The following is a 20,160-nucleotide window of genomic DNA, read 5'->3' as shown; positions in this document are numbered from 1 at the left end:
TCATCATGCTTTGTATTGAATTTGAAACTGAAAACAAGAAAAAGACAGCTAGCTCTTCAGTCAGAGCCCAGCACACTTCTTACCAGGATCTTGTTGGAGTCGTTGAGGCGTCCCTTCAGTGCCATGGGTAGCTCTCCGATGCTGGGCTGGATAAACTTGGCCTCAGAGATGACCGCTGCCACCTCGTCCAGACCCTCCTTACGAATCTTCCAATTCTTGTCACCTATCTTATCCACCATGTCTTGTGTGATCTTATCACTGCACAGGAGATGGAAGAATGGAGTGGATTAATGAGGTGGAATGGCTAAACCATTAAAACACAGAACGGAACCACCATAATCCAAATAGTCAAAGTAGTATAGGGTTCTTCACACTACTGAGCTGAACAGAGCCAAACCGATCCAAGCAGTAAATGAGCTGGCCTGATTACGCATCCATCATAGTTGCTGAAAATATGGAACAGTGCCGGCCAGGTGATGTGAAGAAGAGTATGAGTGTAAAGTCAAACCTGATGTCAGTTCTAGGTAGTAGATCCATGACGTCAGGTGCTCCTCCTCCATCCTCCTCCTGCTCGTCTGCCTCCTCTCCATCCTCCTCCGCTCCTCCTTTCTTGGCTCCTCTGAACGCAGTCGGAGGAGACTGGCCTTGCATCTGAAGCAGCAATCGCATCAGTCACATTGAAAATATATACATACAATATATACATTTCTTATATGCCTTCCTGACAATCTTATGTAGAGCGAACAGATAGCAAATGAAATCAACCTGTAGCTAGCAATTTCAAAAGAGAGTCAGAGAGGCCATTTATTAGAAAATACAAATACACAATTGTATACATACTATACATATTAGATACTGCCATATTGTTGTGTTCTTCAATCAACCTATTCCTCACCCATGTTTTTCTTACCTTTTCAAACTCATCGTCTATCTGTTTCAGCAGGGCAGGTTTCTCATCCTCGAAGAACATGCGTAGAGGAGCTCCCATGTACAGGTACATGACTCCTAGGAGGGTGATGGCTGCTGTCCGCACCGCAGGGTTGGTCGCTCCCAACGCCGTCTTTACATTGTTAATGAAACCCTTCACATTGATGCTGCAGGGATAAACATGCACATTATCATACATATGTATAACAAGTTATAAAGCATTATACTTGCAGACTTGTGTTACCACGATGATTGTGTGCATTAGAACATCTTATCATAGGACACTGAATGCTTTGATATTGTTATTGGTAAATGAACACACCAACAATAATGGAAAGTAAGACACTTACCCAGCAAATCCAAATTCCTTCATGGCATTAGCCAACCAGTTGAGGGTTTCAGCTTGATTTTTAGGATTCTTCTGTGCAAAAACCATGGAAACCACCTGAGGGATGAAGCACGCTAGTGAACAACTGATATTTCTTACCGGTGTTCTTTGTTTTAAATTCAGAGACATGGGAGAAAAGAAAAATGGAATAGCAGAACCACAGTGTCAATTAGAAATGTAGTCAGAAAGACAATAGACCTGTTCAGCAGTCCAGGGTAGGGAGCAGGCTTCAGCGGTAGCAGTCAGGCCCTCCTTGGCTTTGCCTCCACACTTCACATCTCCTATTTTATCCACCAGGCCGTCCAACACCACGAAGGCTGACGTCTTGGAGAATGATCCCTTCTGGGCTATCAGACCCACAATGTGAAGCTTCATCTGCATCACCTGAACCACGAACAAACCCAAGAACCAAAAGTCAGTTATGACGACAGAGCAATGTGGATCCATCGAGTGAATAGAGTTTCTTATTTTACACATCCACAATAAATGACAGGCGCTGGACAAATACAAGGTCCAATACATAGGTCTAAGCTGTTCAAAAACAAACCTCAGGTGATATAATCAACGTTTGTATCTATGCATCCATTTTAGCTCTTGTTGTTGTGGTAAGTGTTTAAAAATGTTGGTATGCTGTACCTGGAAGTTGGTCTCTTTCCAGCCTGGTTTCTTGGCAAGCATCCTAACCAGAGCCTGGCAAGGCATCTCACTCTTGTCCATCTGCTCCACAGCCTGATGACAATCACATGATAAGAATATAACATAAAAGTACCTAACTTCACTAATTAACCTATTTACACATTGTTGTAAAGAGTAGGTTCACAGAATTAAATAGAACACAAATGTGTGACATTCAATGAGATATGAGTAAGATAATACTAAGGTCAGATTATACAGTCAAAACTAGTCACCTTCTGAAACTCCTCCATGCTGGCCAGTCTCTCCTTCCAGTTAGCAGAGTCCAGCAGCTGCATGCAGGAGGCAGGGAGCACCGCGGCAGATCTCTCCTCACACACCTCAATCTAGTGGACACAAACAGAAGGGAAATGAAAGAGTTAACTGCAGAAAAACTGGTTCGCTCATTCAATCAGACCAATAAAGCATGAGTATTGCTACGGTTAAAAGGCTGCACATTGCAGTCCTCTTAAACAGTTGACTTACCGATAGCTCGGTCTCTACAAATTCCTTTGTTTCAGGACATTTCTTTCCTTTCGCACTCGGAGCGGAGGCAGGTTTCCCTTTCTTAGGAGGTCCACCCAACTGCAAAATAATGAACACAAATAATCATTTTTAGTAGTTTCTTTACATACGCCTACAATGGTTACAGTTTCACATCGGGGACAGTGTAGCGAGCCTGGTGAATAAGACTGACAGCCTGGGCTTCACCTCGTCTCAGGCTGAAGTGGCTTTATATGCATTTTAACCGCCAAATCAATTAAATCAATCAAACCTTAGCTGCTGGGGCCTTCTTGGGCGGCCCAGAGGATCTAGCTGGAGCCACAGCAGGCGGTGCTGCCTTTGCAGCAGGTGCCTTCTTCTCCGCCCCACCACCTCCTTTCTTTCCAGGCAGTTCCACTTTATCAGCACTTTCTTTAATCTGTTCATTTAGAGATGGATGGTCAGGTCATTTCATTTGTTGTCTACTCTTCAAAATGGGTCAACTTTAAGGATACAATCTCATTTACTCATAATAATACAACACTATATCCAATAAAGAACTAATCTACATTGGCATTAGTTCCCCTTTAGTTTCAAGAGGTAAACTAGTTTTACACAGGATACACAATATAACACGGCACACAATATCGACTGATACCAACAATAAGGACATACTGTATATTGACGATAGACTAAACACACTGATATTAATGATAATGATAGATATACTGATAGCAATCCTCACCTTGTCAAGCTTGAGTTTGTCCAGATCAGCCAGGAATGGGTTGACAGCCTTCTCCCCCACCACCTTCATGGCTGTACCCAAAGCTTCATACGCAGCGTCTCTCACCTCTGGGGCCGAATCATTCACTTGCTGAGAGGGTTAATCAAGAGATGGGGAGTAGGAGCATAATTCCACACACATTCACAAAATGGAGGACAAAACATTAGCATTTGTGAACACAGAGGGACGTTTTCCCAGGCATAGATTAAGCCTAGTCCTGGACTAAAAAGTACTTTCAATCCAGATTCTCAACTAAGCATGCTTTTTAGTCCAGAACTAGGCTTAATCTGTGTCTGGGAAACCAGCCCTGAATTTGCCTGTTTATGAATATGAAATGTTTTCGGTACCTTGAGAAATGCAGGGCAGAAAGCTTTGAGCATGCTCTTTGGCAACGTGGCCTGGGTGCAGTGGCAGAAGCTTCTGGCCAGGAACAGAGAGGCCTGCTGTTTGATGGAAGGGTTCTTGTTCTCCATCACACCCAACACATCCTCACTAATATTCTGGAGAGTTGTCTGCAAAACAATAAGAAGACATGGAAAATATTATGTTAGGCACAAAAAATAAAATAGAGGCAGTCCCTTGACCAAATCAAACAGAAATGAATATCTCAAAACAAGAGCAGTACCAACATTCCAGATCTCACAAAATCAGCTTGATATGACTCACATAGCAACAAAGCCCAAACTATAACCAGTGAATCCACATAGTACAGTTTACTCACAGTAAGGAAGATTGCATCAATAGCCTCCTGCAAGGCCAGGACCACTTGGGGTTTCTTCTCTTTAAACTTCTCTAAAATGGTTGGCACCACCTTGAAACACAGAGCATAATATAAGCACAGTATTTCTGGCACAGTAAATCAGGATGTACAAAGACATGTTGCCACTGCTCCCTACTGTTAATCCACTCAGCTTGTTCATGCATCAGCTCCCACATTCACTGCTCTTGGCTAGCATAACTGTTGTGAACACAATTCTATACCACTGCCTTGAAGGTAACTTACATGTCCTGCGTATGTTCCAAACTTCTTCCGAAGCCCAGCTGCTAGTCCAGCCACACATTTGGCTGCTAGGGTCACCAACATAACATTTGCATCTTTACCAATCACCTGGGAAACAAGAAATCATTATTTTCAGGACGTTTATCACTGTCCTACTTCCTGGAGACACATTCCATTACCCGGTATCCCCATTTGTGGTGTCCCTGTGAAGCATAAATGTTACAGTACCTTTCTTAGTGCTCTGACTAAGTCACCAAAGTCCCCGTTCTCCAATTTAGGGTTTTTAGTCAAGATCTCCACTGCTTCCAGGGCCTCTTTCCTCTCCTGCCATTTTTTGGCCTCCTAAAGACAGATATAATGAGAGATGGTTTGTGTCTTATGACATGGATTCCACACAATACAAGAAACACATAATAGCTTAACTTTTGCTTTCAAAAAATATTACTACATATGTTTAGCAATATATTAATTCAATAGATTCATTTAAGGCCTTTTCAGTTTAAGGGTCTTGTCCCTTAAACAGTGGTGCCCAAACTTACAATTTTGTCGTAGAAGTCTTTGGGTAGTTTTGAGAGGATCTCCACTGCTTCCAGCAGCTCATAAGGGTCTACCTGAGGTGCAGGTTCATCATCATTATCTCCTGAAAGAGCGTTTACAGTGTTAGACCTTCAATTTGATAATGTAGGCCGGCCTACCCATCTCAACAACATGATTATAGAAAAAAAAAGAAAAAACGAGACTATACAGTACCAGTCAAAGGTTTGGACACACCTATTCATTCAAGGGTTTTTCTTTATTTTTTCTACATTGTAGAATATTAGTGAAGACATCAAAACTATGAAATAGCACAACCAGCTCATGAGGTAGTCACCTGGAACGCATTTCAAGTAACAGGTGTGCCTTGTTAAAAGTTAATTTGTGGAATTTCTTTCCCTCCTAATGCATTTGAGCTAATTCCTTGTGTTGCAACAAGGTAACACTTTAACACTTTTTTGGTTACTACATGATTCCATATGTGTTATTTCATAGTTTTGATGTCTTCACTATTATTCTACAATGTAGAAAATAGTTAAAATATAGAAAAATCCTTGTGTCCAGACTTTTGACTGGTACTGTATACTTGAGACTTTTTGATGACGATTCAGCAAAGGTTTTTCACAAGACCAGTTTCCATCAACAAGATAACATGGCACATTTACATAAATCTTCCACAAAGACAAAGCGTTGCACAAATTCTCTCTCAAAAGCCATTGACGAAGATCAATTGTTTCACAAATGGAATTAAGCTGCTGGGGAGAAGCCTAGTCACAGATCTGTTGGTGCTATCTTGCCAACAACTCCATAAAGAGTTCCATAAGACAGCGCAAAGACTGCCATCCAGGCTAGGAAAAAGAGGTAAAGTGGCTTAAAATGTGGACTTCAAAAGTATAGGCTAAATCTGATAAAGTATACCATCTGCCTCGTCTCCTCCAGCTGCCTGCTGCTGTTCAAACTTGGCCTTGAGGGCCTGCTGTGAGCGGAGGAAGCGGCTCTGTTTGGGGGCTGTAGTCGGCAGCTTCACCCACTCTTCCTCCAGTTCCTTCAACTGTAAAAGAAAGAGGAAAGACCGCTGTTAGACATCCCATTCATCAGTTGTTCCAGCATTTATGGAGACCCATATTGCATATGAGCATAAACAAATTCTGGCTGCATCTCAATTGGTCTTTCGAAGATTCCATGCATCAATCCAATTATTGAAGAAGGTCCAAAATCCCTACCCCTCAGACCTACTTCTCCTTATGTGTGTTTTGAGAAGGAAGCGAGGATGTAAGAAATCGAGAAAAGATGAATTGAGAAAGAGCCTCAGTATCAAAGTTTTCAGAAGCCTTATCTCACCTGAACAGAGTTGATGCCCTGGAGAGGAGGTCGAAGAGCATCCCGGATCCATTTATAGATCTCTACTGCTAGTAGTTTGGCCTCATCTCGAACTGCCTTTTCTCTTGACTCAAACTGTTTGGGCAAAACTTTCACCACTGGCTTCAGAGTAATAATTTTGGAGCCAAACTCACTGGAAATGAAGAAAAAAAAGGTTACATTTCAGGATTTAGACCTATGTAATGACATAATAGCTATGGTAAAAAATAATTTTTGAAAAAGTGTCTGAATTGGTTGGAGAAATCTTTATGAAAACTATGAAGTAGAAAAACTCACCTGAGTGCTTTCCTTAAAGTTTCAATACAGGTGACAACAATTTTGGGGTTTTTGTTATCGAGGCCTTTGATGAGCTCGTCCTGAACCACCTCAGCCCTCTCAATCTCCATGTACATGAGACAGATGTCTGAGCCCAGCTCTTTGGCCCGAGCTTTTGGCTGGTTGAACACTTTACTGACCACTCCCGACACTACCTCTCCTGATGTTCTGGAACACATGCAAAACACTTAAGCCGAAACCACAGAGAGACACCGTCAAAATTTCCATGCGAGACTAAATTGTCAATTCACAGACACTGCGTAGCGTATACCAACTTAATTGACATTAGAATCGATAATAAACAGTTGAATGATATTTTTGCTACGTAGCCCTTGGGAATTATTGTTGTGTGTTCCTTTTGACTCACCTTATATGTCCTACGGGAGCCACTGTACCTGCCTCCAGTTATGTTAGCTCACAAACGTGAGGAGAGTTGTAGCTAATACAACCTAGCCGTTTATAAAGAATTTCGCTCGTCTCATTCTTTCTACATAACAGTATTCTCTCTTGAACGGAGTTTCCCCAGACGTAGCCTGCATAGGCTGTACGCCTGTGCTCAAAATCAACAAAGACAGGCATAAAGTTATTGTTTCCAAATATGTATTATTGGCACTGGCAGCTACACTTAAATACTAAATAGACACGTTTTAACTATACGTCACAACTACAGACATAACAATGCAGTCTATATCCGCTCACTTTACCAGCATTGCTTTGGATAGACGCGAGGAAAATAGACTTGCTTTCTAATTTGAAACGCATGACGACGTTGATGCTCGCGGCCCATCTTCTCTCATTCACTACCGTGCATTCTAATTCCAGCATGTTCACACAAGTAAAAAATGCTTTTTGTTTGACTTCAAATATAGGTTAGGCTTTGATATTTTGTACAATGTGTAAATATCAACCTACACTAATCATCACATAGTAGACATCATCCGGGTGGAATCTTGAAGTGTAAACTCTGAGATAGACTCAAAGTCCCTACTAGTCATTCCTAGAATCCTTCAATAGTGTAATCCTTGCTTGATAGGCTGCACACAATATACAGATCTGATGTCAGACTGGCTCGCTCCATAAATAAATATCAGACAGGCTTAAAATGTATCCTGACTGCGTTGCAGCTCACTGAAGCTTCCACAACTAGCCCAGTTTCACACAGAGAGCAGCACTTAAAACAGACAAAGCTTTCATTGGGAGATGCAGATATATTCATCCATCTAATTACAATGAGTCTCTTGTATTATAATTGTATGCATTCACCTAACCTGTAGACCAAGGCTATGAGTTAGGCCTTTTCATGACTTCTTTTCAACTATTCAAGTTGCCTGAAGATCAAGGCAATGAGTTACTATTACCTCTTCTTGTATTTACAAAGTTCCGTTTGTGTCGTCAGATGAGATCTAGGTCTAATACTTACTTGCCAGCCACATGAGCATTCTTGATGTAGGCAAGTGCTGCCTCGAGGCCCTTAAGCTGGGCCACTGCGTTTGAGTCTGTCACAAACTTCTTAAGCAGGCCCAGGTACTTGCCCCATTCTGGGCTCTTCTCATCCTCTATCCTGTTGAAGAGCTTCAGGGCTTCTTCATAGCCATTTAGTCTGGCTTTCCATACCTTGGTTGGGATGAAGCAGGAGAATAGTGAGCCTTGTGATGAGAGGGAGTCAAGGTACATTTTAGTTCATAACTAAGGGATTTGATGTGACCCAGATTCTAGTTGTACAGCCAGAGTAAGAAACAAATTTAAAATGGGCCTTCTTTTGATGTTACGTACAGAGGGCAGTTGTTTGGCCTAGCATATCCTCCATTGTGATTGAAGCAGTCAGTGAGTGTAAATCATTTGAGAGAGACTGAAGACAGGGATTGGAAACTTTAAATCATAAGCTTCACTGCATGTTAGGCTATCCTTTTGGAAAATCCATTTAGCAGTCTTCAGTCTAGCTCTTTGCTGTGGGAAATCTAGTCTAAACAAGCTGTTTTTGTGGGGGAAACGGTGTTCAAGAAAAGCTGCCCCATAAATGAGCTTACCAGTGTTTTTCACAAGTACATAGACTAGCCACCAAAGAGAAACATTTGCCAGCCAGGCACCCCCGGGCTAGTAGTGTGAAATTATTGAATTGGCTACTTTATCGAGTTTACCTCCCAGATCGGAAAAATGTATTGTGGTATTGTGTAGAAAGACATGACAATTTAAATGACTGAAAATGTATGAATTCAGTGTATTGGTAGTTGTTCTGGATTTTGTCTAGGTCTATATGATAAGGGCTATTTTCTAAGTATAAGAATATTAAACATTTAATATTTAACCTGTATTCTCGATATTAAAGTCTAATTTACAGTTTTACTGCAAGATATGCATTGCTACGTTTCTTTTTCAAATTATGTATTTTATTACAATAGAAAAATTAAGTAAATAGCCCACATTATCTTGAAAAATGAAATGAAAAGGGTTCCGTGGGAACCATCAAAGGCTTACGATAGTCTTAAGTATTATACTAAACACAAAATAAAAAAACTCAACATGTAAGGTGTTGGTCCTATGTTTCATACGCACAAAAAATATTTTGCTAAAAATGTCAATACATTCATTAGATTGTTGAATTCCGTTTTAATGCCCAGATTCCGTAAGGGCCCTAATGATCATATTTGGACCAGAATGAGGCTCTCCACAACCTATTGTTCCTGCAGTTATGATTCTTCATTGAATGTTTTCATTATTTATCTGCAGATAATCATCAAAAAACCTTGGCCTACCGGTCCCCATGCAAATTAGGGTGCCAAATGAATGGCTCTCTCACCTATGCGATAGGCTACACTGACTGATGAGACAAGAGTCACTCCCTTTAGCATCACTATCTGGCGAGCCCTGAAATCCTAGGAAAGGAAAACCTTTGGTTTACTTGTCCCGATGCGAAACCATGTACATAACCACGCTGCATGATTTATGAATGGCAAAGGGATATCGACTTTATTCAGTCGGTTCGACACCTTTTAGAACAGTCAACGCTTGCTTTTCAGTTGTCAAATAAAGCACAGTAAATAGCCTATGCATCACGACTCTGTGTTGCTGGCTATGTGAAAGACAAGAAAGAAAATACATTGTTGCAGAAAATAATAATTAGGCTAAGTGGATTTCGACTCATTGTTACAACTTACATTACATAGAATGTGCAAACTCAACGAGCATCATGCTCTCTCCCTCCTCCATGTAAAGAAATTCAACTGCAACCAACCACAACGCACACAAATTATACCGGGGACGGGACAGACGGCGCTTCCCTGTCGTCGCTCGCTTTGTGTGGATAATAGGCGCCTATCCTATCAATAGATTGCTAGAAACTGCATGTCATTCATTCTAGCGGGAGAGGGCTCGAGGGACTAGCCAATTTAAACTTCTAAATGAAAAGTAGCCTTGTTAATAGGAAGTGGAAAAGGTAACCGGCTGAAAAGGAGACCGTAACCGGCTGATTAGCCGACGGCTGGCACTAATGGAAAACACTGGCTTACAATGTGAGTTCAGGGTGTGCTATTGGATAACATTTTCTGAAACAAAACCAGAGCTGCTGAAACACATCCAGCAAGAATTCAACACTGTGGAAAGTCAGGTTTGTCTTAAGTGTGTGTGTAAGGGGTAGTCACCTTGTGTTCACACTTCTGGTCGATGGGCAACTTCATCCACTCACTGTCATCACCCATGATGACCTCTGTTTTCGCCTTACAAATTCAACTGTAACAACAATATCAAAACAAAGTGGGAGTCACCAGTTTTGCAATACATTCTCAGAACATCCAGTTGGAATGAGTACTGGTATGTCAATGGTACAGTCATAACATACAATGCCTTCAGAAAGTAGTCATACCCCTTGACTTATTCCACATTTTGTTGTTAGAAGCCTGAATTCAAATATTATTGCACACTGAGTGAGTCCGTGCAACTTATGTGATTTGTAAAGCACATTTTTACTCCTGAACTTATTTAGGCTTGCCATAACAAAGGGGTTGAATACTTAAGACCCAAGACATTAAAGCTTTTCATTTAATTCATTTGTAAAAATGTCTAAAAACATATGGGCTATTGTGTGTAGACCTGTGACAAAATCTCAATTTTAAGTTCAGGCTGTAACAACAAAATGCAGAAAAAGTCAAGGGGTGTGAATACTTTATGAAGGCACTGTACATTTCTGATTAAATTAAATGTGTATTTCACTTCCTTTCATCCACGACACGTACGCATCAAAAGATTGAGAAGATCATACCAATAGTGAATTTAGAAACAACATGGCACTCACAACAGCATCAGTATGAGATGCTCTGGCCTGCACCAATAACACTTATGTGTGGAGAGTGAGGACATAATTCAGTTAAACAATTTGCTTGTCGAATGCACTGCGAGTGGAGATCTGAGGACAAAACTAGCCGTTACAATATAGCCAGCTAGTTAAGTAGTTAATAAAATGGGCTGTACTAGGTGCTACAGCTCTATTTGAACGGACAAGCATGTCATTCTCTCCTAATGCCTGTCAGATTTCATATTGACCAATGCACGTCGGGGTAAAACAGCTTTCAGAAATGACATTTACGGGTACCACTATCATGTCATGTGTAACGGTATTCCTCAACATGTTAGCTATCCATCTATCTAGCTAGGCAAATTAACTACTTGCAAATAGCTGAGCGATATGTAAAGATTTGCCAAAAAGCATGACAACAGATTCTGGCAAGCTACATCAAGTACATTACTGGGGCTGTGTTCCCACCCATCCAGGACATCTACTTGAAACGGTGCTTGAGGAAGTCCTGCAGCATAATCAAGGACCCCACACCCCAGCCATGAGCTGTTCACTCCCTTACCGTCTGGCAGACGTATCTGAGCACGAGGTCTGATACAGTTTATATCCACAAGCCATCAAACTGCTGGACCCTTGAGCTAGACTCTCCACACCTTAGCACACACCCACACAATGTAAATACTTGGCCCCCCAATTCCCCCCCTTCGCTGATACGTCTAACGTTAGCTAAATATTGTACTACAAATTGTGCCTTCCTGTGTTATACCAAAATGTTTATTCTACTTCCATTTACTTGTTCATATTGTATTATATTTATTGTTGTTGCATTGTCGAGAAGGAACACGCAAGTACGAATTTCGTTGTATCCTGTACATACGACCAATACAACTTCAAACGTATGTCTGACTGGCTGGGACGAGTTCAATATTTTGGCCGGGCAGAATGAACTAGCTAGCTACATTACAACCTAACGTTAGGTTGCTAGTTACAGTAACATGATGAACATTGCTGGCAGAGCCCAACTCGCAACTAGTTAGCGCGCTAATATTTCGAAGGGGGGAAAAAAAGCCGTTAGTTAGAAAACTAGATTTTGATGGAATCAAATAACGACACAAATGTGTTGCACACGTCTTAAACATCAATGCAGTTAGCTTGCTATGTTAAGCTAATACTGATGCCGTTGCAAACGTCAGCTGACAACGTCAAGCTAACGTGGCTAGTAACAGTAACGTTAGCTAGTAACTTTGCTAGCTGGACCTGTCAACACGACCAAAACCCAACAACCATGTTGACTATTTACAACGATGCTTTCTCACCAACCAGTGTAATGTGGAGCAAATATACAAGTCATGGCATTGCATGAAGCTGGCATGTGTACAAAATAAGACTTGTCTAACGTTACCTGACATTCAAAAAAAGCTATTTCATCTGCACCACAGCCAGGCCCAGACAACGCAGCAGTGAGCAAAATGAATGAGGTCTGTCTTGAGTGAACATCAAAGCGCGAACTCTCCTTTCATTAGCTAGCTAAGAAGCAGAACAATGAATACTGGCTTTTTTTTAAATTACCTGTGGTTTTTCTCGTAGGCAAAATGATGTTAGCTATTTAGATGGAGCCGATATTCGACCATTACTTTCCCCAGTCCAAGCTTTGAAAACGCCTCCAAGGGCGGGGAACCAGAGGGAGGGACATAACTAGAGTAACGTACCACAACCACAAATGGCTAAACCCCGCCTTTTTCTACAATTCTCTTCGTTCAAATATGATTTTTAAACCTAAACCTAACCTTAACCCTAACCTTAACCACACTGCTAACATTATGCCCAAACCTTAAATTAAGCAGTCTTCCTAGGTAATTGTCAGTCAAAATATATTGACTTTTAGACCTCAACAACACATATATTCAGATGCCAAATCCTGCCAATATGGCAAACGCCATATCTGCACATGGCATATGGAATGAAAACATTTGTGAGCCCTGAAATTGTAAAGTTATAGAGTCAGCATGAGCATGGTCTCAACTCTCTTCTGTCTATTTCATTGCCAGTGTTTCCCCTAACTGTCCCTACCTGCCCTGAGGTCAGCTTGGTGCTCTACTGTCTCCAGTCCTCCCCTGCCCCTTCCTTCCTTTTCTCTGCCTTCCACCTTTGCCTGCCTGCTGTTGCTTGCCCTGGCTTGCTCTAGCCTTGATTTTTGGCCCATTATGCCCTCTTTCTGGGGCTATACCTGACACAGGACATACTGCCTTGTCTTCACAATTTGGATTATTGTTTGACCAGGTTGGCCTGCACTATTTATTCTATTCGTGTTAAAGGGATACTTCAGGATTTTGGAAATGCATGCTAGCAGTTACCATAGAATTCCAGACATTGCGCTAACGCTAGTTAGCAATTACGCTAACTCTAGTTAGCAACTTCTTTCAAACGGAACCTAAAATGGTACGGTATCCACAAATTCATCTGACTCTGGGGAAGCAGATAAAGGGCTTCATTACCAAAATTATGAAGTATCCCTTTAATGTATTTGACTAGGGACAGACACAATAAAAACATTTACACATTGAATAACATTTACACCTTGCACCATCAGACTTTAGGTTGAACTAATTTCCTAGTGCTGTGCAGAGAGTAATATTCTAGTGATTATGCTATTTCCAAGGATGATGATATTCCGAGTTCTTTTAGGAATTCTGTGACAAATGAATTTAAATGTAGAAAGCATTACAGTACATAAAGTTGAGGATTCCACTGATTGACTTATACAGCATAGACTAGAATATATTCCTGTGGTATACACAGTAACAATATGCTGTAAACTTGTTAAATCAAATTTCAGTTTGTGTACTTGCATATTGGCGTATGTATCAATGAAAACATGGAGAGGACAATGATTTCCATGACAGGATAATGGCTTACCTTGCTTCCATCTTCTGATCTTGCCTCATTGTATAATTTTTAAAGACATGGAATATCCTTCGCAGGTATTTACAGATGTGATGAGAACCTATTTGCCACACCCTGATGAAGGCTATTGGAAATGTTGGTAATAAATCCACAAGCAAGGAGAGATGAGTGTGCGACTTTTGTTTTTTTCATTCTATGACCCTATGCAGGTACATCATGACAGACAGGTGGTGCTGGATGACCGGGGACCATATGGACTACAGACACTGGGAGGGAGTCACACCCCCTAAGAAGGACTTCTCCAACCCCTGTGGAGCGATGACCAACGGGGAGGCTTCCTATGGGTGGAGCTGCTCTACGATGACCATCACAACTTCCTCTGCTACTCAGGTGAAGATGACAGAAATGCACTGCCTTACCGCCCCATGGTCACTCAGTGAACCTCAACAAACCTCTTTTCATCCTGTGCTTCAAATGACTTACTGTACCTCCAATACTTTAACTGTGTTATGATGCTGTGTCTGAATGTTTAGTAGCAAGATACCACGATTCCAAAACCCCTGTCTCGTCTTCCTCCTGAGCAACATCTCTCCTTTTCACTCCCTCTCTCAGATGCAGCACATAAAGATGCCTCATACAGATGCTTCAAAATGTAGATAATAGAGAGATAATAATAGTAAGAGATCAAATCCAATGTATTTATAAAGCCCTTTTTACATCAGCAGATTTCACAAAGTGCTTTTACAAAAACCCAGCCTAAAACCCCAAACAGCAAGCCTTTTTGTGAATCCTTTGTCTCTCTCTCCCTCAGGTGCTGAGGAAGGGGTCGAAAGAGTGTGATTCTACAGCACCTACAGAGACAAACGGCCAGAGACAGGGTCTGTGGAAAGATAGTCCATCTATTGATTCAACCGGTAGTGGAGATGTTTTGTGTTGTCTTTAACTAAACATGGCCCTAAATTTAAATGTTAATATGACAATGGCAAAGGACGGTTTTGTGGTTGAAATTAGACCATTGAGGCTACTCAGGCCAATATACTTTGTATCTTGATGTATTGCATATACGGACTGCTTTAATAAATGTGTAATAAGCTATTTGAATTATTGTCCATTACATTAATAGTTCATCAATAATTTATTGTCCATTAAATCAATAGACCCATGATTGTTGCATTCTGTTTGGGTGTTACACTAGGAACCTTCAGTGAATACCGATGTTCCATGGGGGTTTAGTTGATAAAACCCAAAACATCCGGTACTGTTTCCCATGGAAACGAAATCTTGTGCCGAAACCTACCAAGGCTAGATCGTCACAGTAACATGAACATGCAATGTCAGCTGTAAAATTCAAGTAGTGAATACATTCAAATATCAACATATAACCTTAGAATTACGGACCCTGCAATGTGCACGAAAATGAATCCTGATCGTTTCAACCCTACCCTCTCAGTTGATGAGTACCTTGGTGAGTAGCTAACGTTAGCTAACCAGGCAGCAGAGCCGTTAGGTCTATGGGTAGAGATATGCTGCTCTGCATTACAGTTCTTTGTTAGCTAGCAACACCTGCGTAAAAGGACACCGATATTGGTTGACCCAAAGCTAACTTAATAGTTTGTAGCTATTCACCCTCTCTCCTCTGGCAGCTGAGACCAACGTGCTTTTCTACCTGAACGATGCTGTGACCCAGCTTCTGGAGCACAAGGAGGAATACACCCAGTTTGGCATCGTCCGTTACTTTGCAGAATAGTACGTTTCTATTCTATTCTACCAGTCTGTTTCTTCAGAGCAGATCATGAACAGTGGGGTGGAATACGTTTCCCTGCCATGTTCCTCAAATCAATGAATCTTATTTCAAAGTTTTTACATTGTAGCTACAGTGTAGGTATGTAGGTAGATATACATTCTTACATTAAACTGCTTATAGCCATCTCCTGTTTATGGATTATTATTATGTTTTTGTCAAATAGCTTTAGCAGTGTGAAGAACGGCAACCACGTACTGTTCAGAGAGTTCGGTTACATCAAGGCCACAGCTCATAACAGGGCCTCCTTCATCCGCGTCCTCTGGAGGTGCTTCCGACAGATCGGGAAGAATGGAGGTAGGCCTAATGAGTGTGTGTGTGTGTGTGTGTGTGTGTGTGTGTGTGTGTGTGTGATGAGGTAACACTGTCTTTCAACATTTGGAAAATGTGAAAATGATTGAGTGAAAAAGTTACGATTAAAAACACAAGGCTTATGGAATTATACTCTAGCTTCAGCTAACTGCAAGGACCTCCTGTGTGTGTGTCAAATCAAAATCAAATCAAATTTTATTTGTCACATGCGCCGAATACAACAGGTGTAGAAATGCTTACAGTGAAATGCTTACTTACAAGCCCTTAACCAACAATGCAGTTTTAAGAAAAATAAGTGTTAAGTAAAAAATAAAATACAAAACAATAAAAGCAGCAGTAAAATAACAGTAGCGAGGCTATATACAGGGTTACCGGTACAGAGTCAATGTGAGGGGCCACCGGTTAGTTGAGGTAATTGAGGTAATACGTACATGTAGGTAGAATTAAAGTGACTATGCATAGATAATAAACAGAGAGTTGCAGCAGCGTAAAAGGGGGGGCAATGCAAATAGTCTGGGTAGCCATTTGATTAGCTGTTCAGGAGTCTTATTGCTTTGGGGTAGAAGCTGTTAACCTCTCTAGGGTAGGTGGCACCAAATCGTCCCACCTACGTAACAGCCAGTGTAATCCCGTGGCGCGTTATTCAAAAACCTCAAAAATGCAAAAACTTCAATTTTTCAAACATATGACTATTTTACACCATTTTAAAGACAAGACTCTCGTTAATCTAACCACACTGTCCGATTTCAAAAAGGCTTTACAACGAAAGCAAAACATTAGATTATGTCAGCAGAGTACCCAGACAGAAATAATCAGACACCCATTTTTCAAGCTAGCATATAATGTCACATAAACCCAAACCACAGCTAAATGCAGCACTAACCTTTGATGATCTTCATCAGATGACAACCCTAGGACATTATGTTATACAATACATGCATGTTTTGTTCAATCAAGTTCATATTTATATCAAAAACCAGCTTTTTACATTAGCATGTGACTAGCATTCCCACCGAACACTGCCGGTGAATTTACTAAATTACTCACGATAAACGTTCACAAAAAGCATAACAATTATTTTAAGAATTATAGATACAGAACTCCTCTATGCACTCGATATGTCCGATTTTAAAATAGCTTTTCGGTGAAAGCACATTTTGCAATATTCTCAGTAGATAGCCCGGCATCACAGGGCTAGCTATTTAGACACCCAGCAAGTTTAGCACTCACCAAAGTCACATTTACTATAAGAAAAATGTTATTACCTTTGCTGTCTTCGTCAGAATGCACTCCCAGGACTTCTACTTCAATAACAAATGTTGGTTTGGTTCAAAATAATCCATAGTTATATCCAAACAGCGGCGTTTTGTTCGTGCGTTCAAGACACTATCCAAAAGGGTAAATAAGGGTGACGAGCATGGCGCAATTCGTGACAAAAAAATTCTAAATATTCCATTACCGTACTTCAAAGCATGTCAACCGCTGTTTAAAATCCATTTTTATGCCATTTTTCTCATAAAAAAAGCGATAATATTCCGACCGGGAATCTGCGTTTAGGTAAACAGAGGAAAGAAAATAAAGCATTCGGTCGACTCGGGCACGCGCCTAAGCCCATAGTACTCTGATCGGCCACTTGCCAAAAGCGATAATGTGTTTCAGCCAGAGGCAGCCTCGATATCGTTCAGCTTTTTCCCGGGCTCTGAGAGCCTATGGGAGCCGTAGGAAGTGTCACGTTAGAGCAAAGATCCTCAGTCTTCAATAAAAAGAGCCAAGATGAAACACAACTTGTCAGACAGGCCACTTCCTGCATGGAATCTTCTCAGGTTTTGGCCTGCCATTTGAGTTCTGTTATACTCACAGACACCATTCAAACAGTTTTAGAAACTTTAGGGTGTTTTCTATCCAAAGCCAATAATTATATGCATATTCTAGTTACTGGGCAGGAGTAGTAACCAGATTAAATCGGGTACGTTTTTTATCCGGCCGTGTCAATACTGCCCCCTAGCCCTAACAGGCTAAGAAGTCTTTTGGACCAAGACTTGGAGCTCTGGTACCGCTTGGTGTGCGGTAGTAGAGAGAACAGTCTATGAATAGGGTGGCTGGAGTCTTTTTTAGGGCCTTCCTCTGACACCGCCTGGTATAGTGGTCCTGGATGGCAGGAATCTTGGCCCCAGTGATGTACAGGGCCGTACGCACTACCCTCTGTAGTGCCTTGCCATACCAGGCAGTGATGCAACCAGTCAGGATGCTCTTGATGGTACAGCTGTAGAACCTTTTGAGGATCTGAGGACACATGCCAAATCTTTTCAGTCTCCGGAGGGGGAATAGGTTTTGTCGTGCCCTCTTCACGACTGTCTTGCTGTGTTTGGACCATGATAGTTTGTTGGTGATGTGGACACCAAGGAACTTGAAGCTCTCAACCTGCTCCACTATAGCCCCGTCGATGAGAATGGGGGCGTGCTCGGTCCTCCTTCTCCTTTAGTCCACAATCATCTCCTTTGTCTTGATCACATTGAGGGAGAGGCTGTTATCCTGGCACGACAAGGCCAGGTCTCTGACCTCCTCCCTATAGTAGCCTAGTGGTTAGAGCGTTGGGCCAGTAACCAAAACGGTTGCTGGATCAAATCCCTGAGCTGACAAGGTAAAAATCAGCTGTTCTGCCCCTGAGCAAGGCAGTTAACCCACTGTTCCCCGGGCGCCAAAGACGTGGATGTCGATTAAGGCAGCCTCCCGCACTTCTCTGATTCAGAGGGGTTGGGTTAAATGTGGAAGACACATTTCAGTTGAAGGCATTCAGTTGTACAACTGACTAGGTATCCCCCTTTCCCTTTATATCGTTGTCGGTGATCAGGCCTACCACTGTTGTGTCGTCGGCAAACTTAATGATGGTGTTGGAGTCGTGCCTGGCCATGCAGTCATGAGTGAACAGGGAGTACATGAGGGGACTGAGCACACACCCCTGAGGGGCCCCCATGTTGAGGATCAGCGTGGTGGATGTGTTGTTACCTACTCTTACCACCTGGGGGCGGCCCGTCAGGAAGTCCTGGATCCAGTTGCAGATGGAGGTGTTTAGTCCCAGGGTCCTTAGCTTAGTGATGAGCTTTGAGGGTACTATGTTGTTGAATGCTGAGCTGTAGTCAATGAATAGCATTCTCACATCGGTGTTCCTTTTGTCCAGGTGGGAAAGGGCAGTGTGGAGTGCAATAGAGATTACATCATCTGTGGATCTGTTGGGGTGGTATGCAAATTTGGGGTGGGTCTAGGGTTTCTGGGATAATGTTGTTGATGTGAGCCATGACCAGCCTTTCAAAACACTTCATGGCTACAGACGTGAGTGGTACGGGTCGGTAGTTATTTAGGCAGGTTACCTTAGTGTTCTTGGGCACAGGGACTATAGTGGTCTGCTTGAAGCATGTTGGTATTACAGACTCAGTCAGGGACAGGTTGAAAATGTAAGTGAAGACACTTGCCACTTGGTCAGCGCATGCTTGGAGTACACGTCCTGATAATGTGAATGTTGACCTGTTTAAAGGTCTTACTCATCGGCTATGGAGAGCGTGATCACACAGTCTTCCGGAACAGCTGATGTTCTCATGCATGTTTCAGTGTTGCTTGCTCAAAGCGAGCGTAGAAGTAATTTAGGTGGTCTAGTAGGCACGTGTCACTGGGCAGCTCGCGGCTGTGCTTCCCTTTGTAGTCTGTAATAGTTTGCAAGCCCTGCCACATCCGACGAGCTTCGGAGCCGGTGTAGTACAATTCGATCTTAGTCCTGTATTGATGCTTTGTCTGTTTGAGAGTATAGCGGGATTTCTAAAAAGCTTCCGGGTTAGAGTCCCGCTCCTTGAAAGCGGCAGCTCTACCCTTTAACTCAGTGTGGATGTTGCCTGTAATACATGGCTTCTGGTTGGGGTATGTACAGTCACTGTGGGGACGACATCATCGATTCACTTATTGATGAAGCCAGTGACTGATGTGGTGTACTCCTCAATGCCATTGGTAGAATCCCAGAACATATTTCAGTCTTTGCTAGCAAAACAGTCCTGTAGCTTAGCATCTGCTTCATCTGACCACTTTTTTATTGACCAAGTCACTGGTGCTTCCTGCTTTAGTTTTTGCTTGTAAGCAGGAATCAGGAGGATAGAATTATGGTCAGATTTGCCAAATGGAGGGCGAGGGAGAGCTTTGTATGCGTCTCTGTGTGGGGTAAAGGTGGTCTAGTGTTTTTTTTCCTCTGGTTGCACATTTAACACACTGGTAGAAGTTAGGTAAAACAGATTTAAGTTTATCTACATTAAAGTTACCGGACACTCTGGATGAGCTTTTTCCTGTTTGCTTATGGGCGTATACAGCTCCTTGAGTGCGGTCTTAGTGC

The 20,160-nt window shown here is 42.0% G+C and overlaps 2 protein-coding genes and 1 long non-coding RNA gene across 5 annotated transcripts in view; 2 read left to right on the top strand and 1 right to left on the bottom strand.

The window, feature by feature from the left end:
- LOC100380854 (cytoskeleton-associated protein 5) overlaps positions 1-12,467 on the bottom strand; it is a 48,704-nt gene extending 36,237 nt beyond the window's left edge. Inside the window, exons 1-21 of one of the 2 annotated variants that reach the window (XM_014147806.3) lie at positions 12,341-12,467; positions 10,122-10,209; positions 7,904-8,097; positions 6,445-6,651; positions 6,130-6,301; positions 5,707-5,839; positions 4,794-4,894; positions 4,483-4,596; positions 4,258-4,362; positions 3,976-4,065; positions 3,602-3,766; positions 3,216-3,344; positions 2,763-2,909; positions 2,474-2,572; positions 2,224-2,334; positions 1,952-2,044; positions 1,514-1,699; positions 1,278-1,372; positions 911-1,094; positions 509-651; positions 84-258 (exon numbers count right to left, since the gene is read on the bottom strand). In XM_014147806.3, coding sequence (XP_014003281.3) covers positions 84-258; positions 509-651; positions 911-1,094; positions 1,278-1,372; positions 1,514-1,699; positions 1,952-2,044; positions 2,224-2,334; positions 2,474-2,572; positions 2,763-2,909; positions 3,216-3,344; positions 3,602-3,766; positions 3,976-4,065; positions 4,258-4,362; positions 4,483-4,596; positions 4,794-4,894; positions 5,707-5,839; positions 6,130-6,301; positions 6,445-6,651; positions 7,904-8,097; positions 10,122-10,178 — 2,700 coding nt within the window. In that variant the 5' untranslated portion in view covers positions 10,179-10,209; positions 12,341-12,467. Of the gene's footprint in view, positions 1-83; positions 259-508; positions 652-910; positions 1,095-1,277; positions 1,373-1,513; positions 1,700-1,951; positions 2,045-2,223; positions 2,335-2,473; positions 2,573-2,762; positions 2,910-3,215; positions 3,345-3,601; positions 3,767-3,975; positions 4,066-4,257; positions 4,363-4,482; positions 4,597-4,793; positions 4,895-5,706; positions 5,840-6,129; positions 6,302-6,444; positions 6,652-7,903; positions 8,098-10,121; positions 10,210-12,173 lie in introns of both variants that reach the window. The other variant, XM_014147807.3, reaches the window with a different exon arrangement.
- Positions 12,468-12,626: 159 nt separating this feature from the next.
- LOC106573103 (uncharacterized) lies at positions 12,627-14,770 on the top strand. Its single transcript, XR_001321265.3, has 3 exons — positions 12,627-13,051; positions 13,885-14,065; positions 14,487-14,770. It is a non-coding gene; the product is annotated as an uncharacterized LOC106573103 (long non-coding RNA).
- Positions 14,771-14,904: 134 nt separating this feature from the next.
- The window catches only part of cstpp1 (centriolar satellite-associated tubulin polyglutamylase complex regulator 1), a 10,117-nt gene continuing 4,861 nt past the window's right edge, over positions 14,905-20,160 (top strand). For both annotated transcript variants that reach the window (XM_014147805.3, XM_014147803.3), the window contains exons 1-3: positions 14,905-15,140; positions 15,319-15,421; positions 15,643-15,773. In XM_014147805.3, the coding sequence (XP_014003280.1) occupies positions 15,080-15,140; positions 15,319-15,421; positions 15,643-15,773 (295 nt within the window). In that variant the 5' untranslated portion in view covers positions 14,905-15,079. The remainder of the gene's footprint in view (positions 15,141-15,318; positions 15,422-15,642; positions 15,774-20,160) is intronic.

Source organism: Salmo salar, chromosome 16 (assembly GCF_965601325.2).
Source record: "Salmo salar chromosome 16, fSalSal1, whole genome shotgun sequence".
Taxonomy (NCBI): domain Eukaryota; kingdom Metazoa; phylum Chordata; class Actinopteri; order Salmoniformes; family Salmonidae; genus Salmo; species Salmo salar.
Note: the sequence above shows the minus strand (reverse complement) of the source record. Positions and strands in the feature narration are given on the sequence as shown.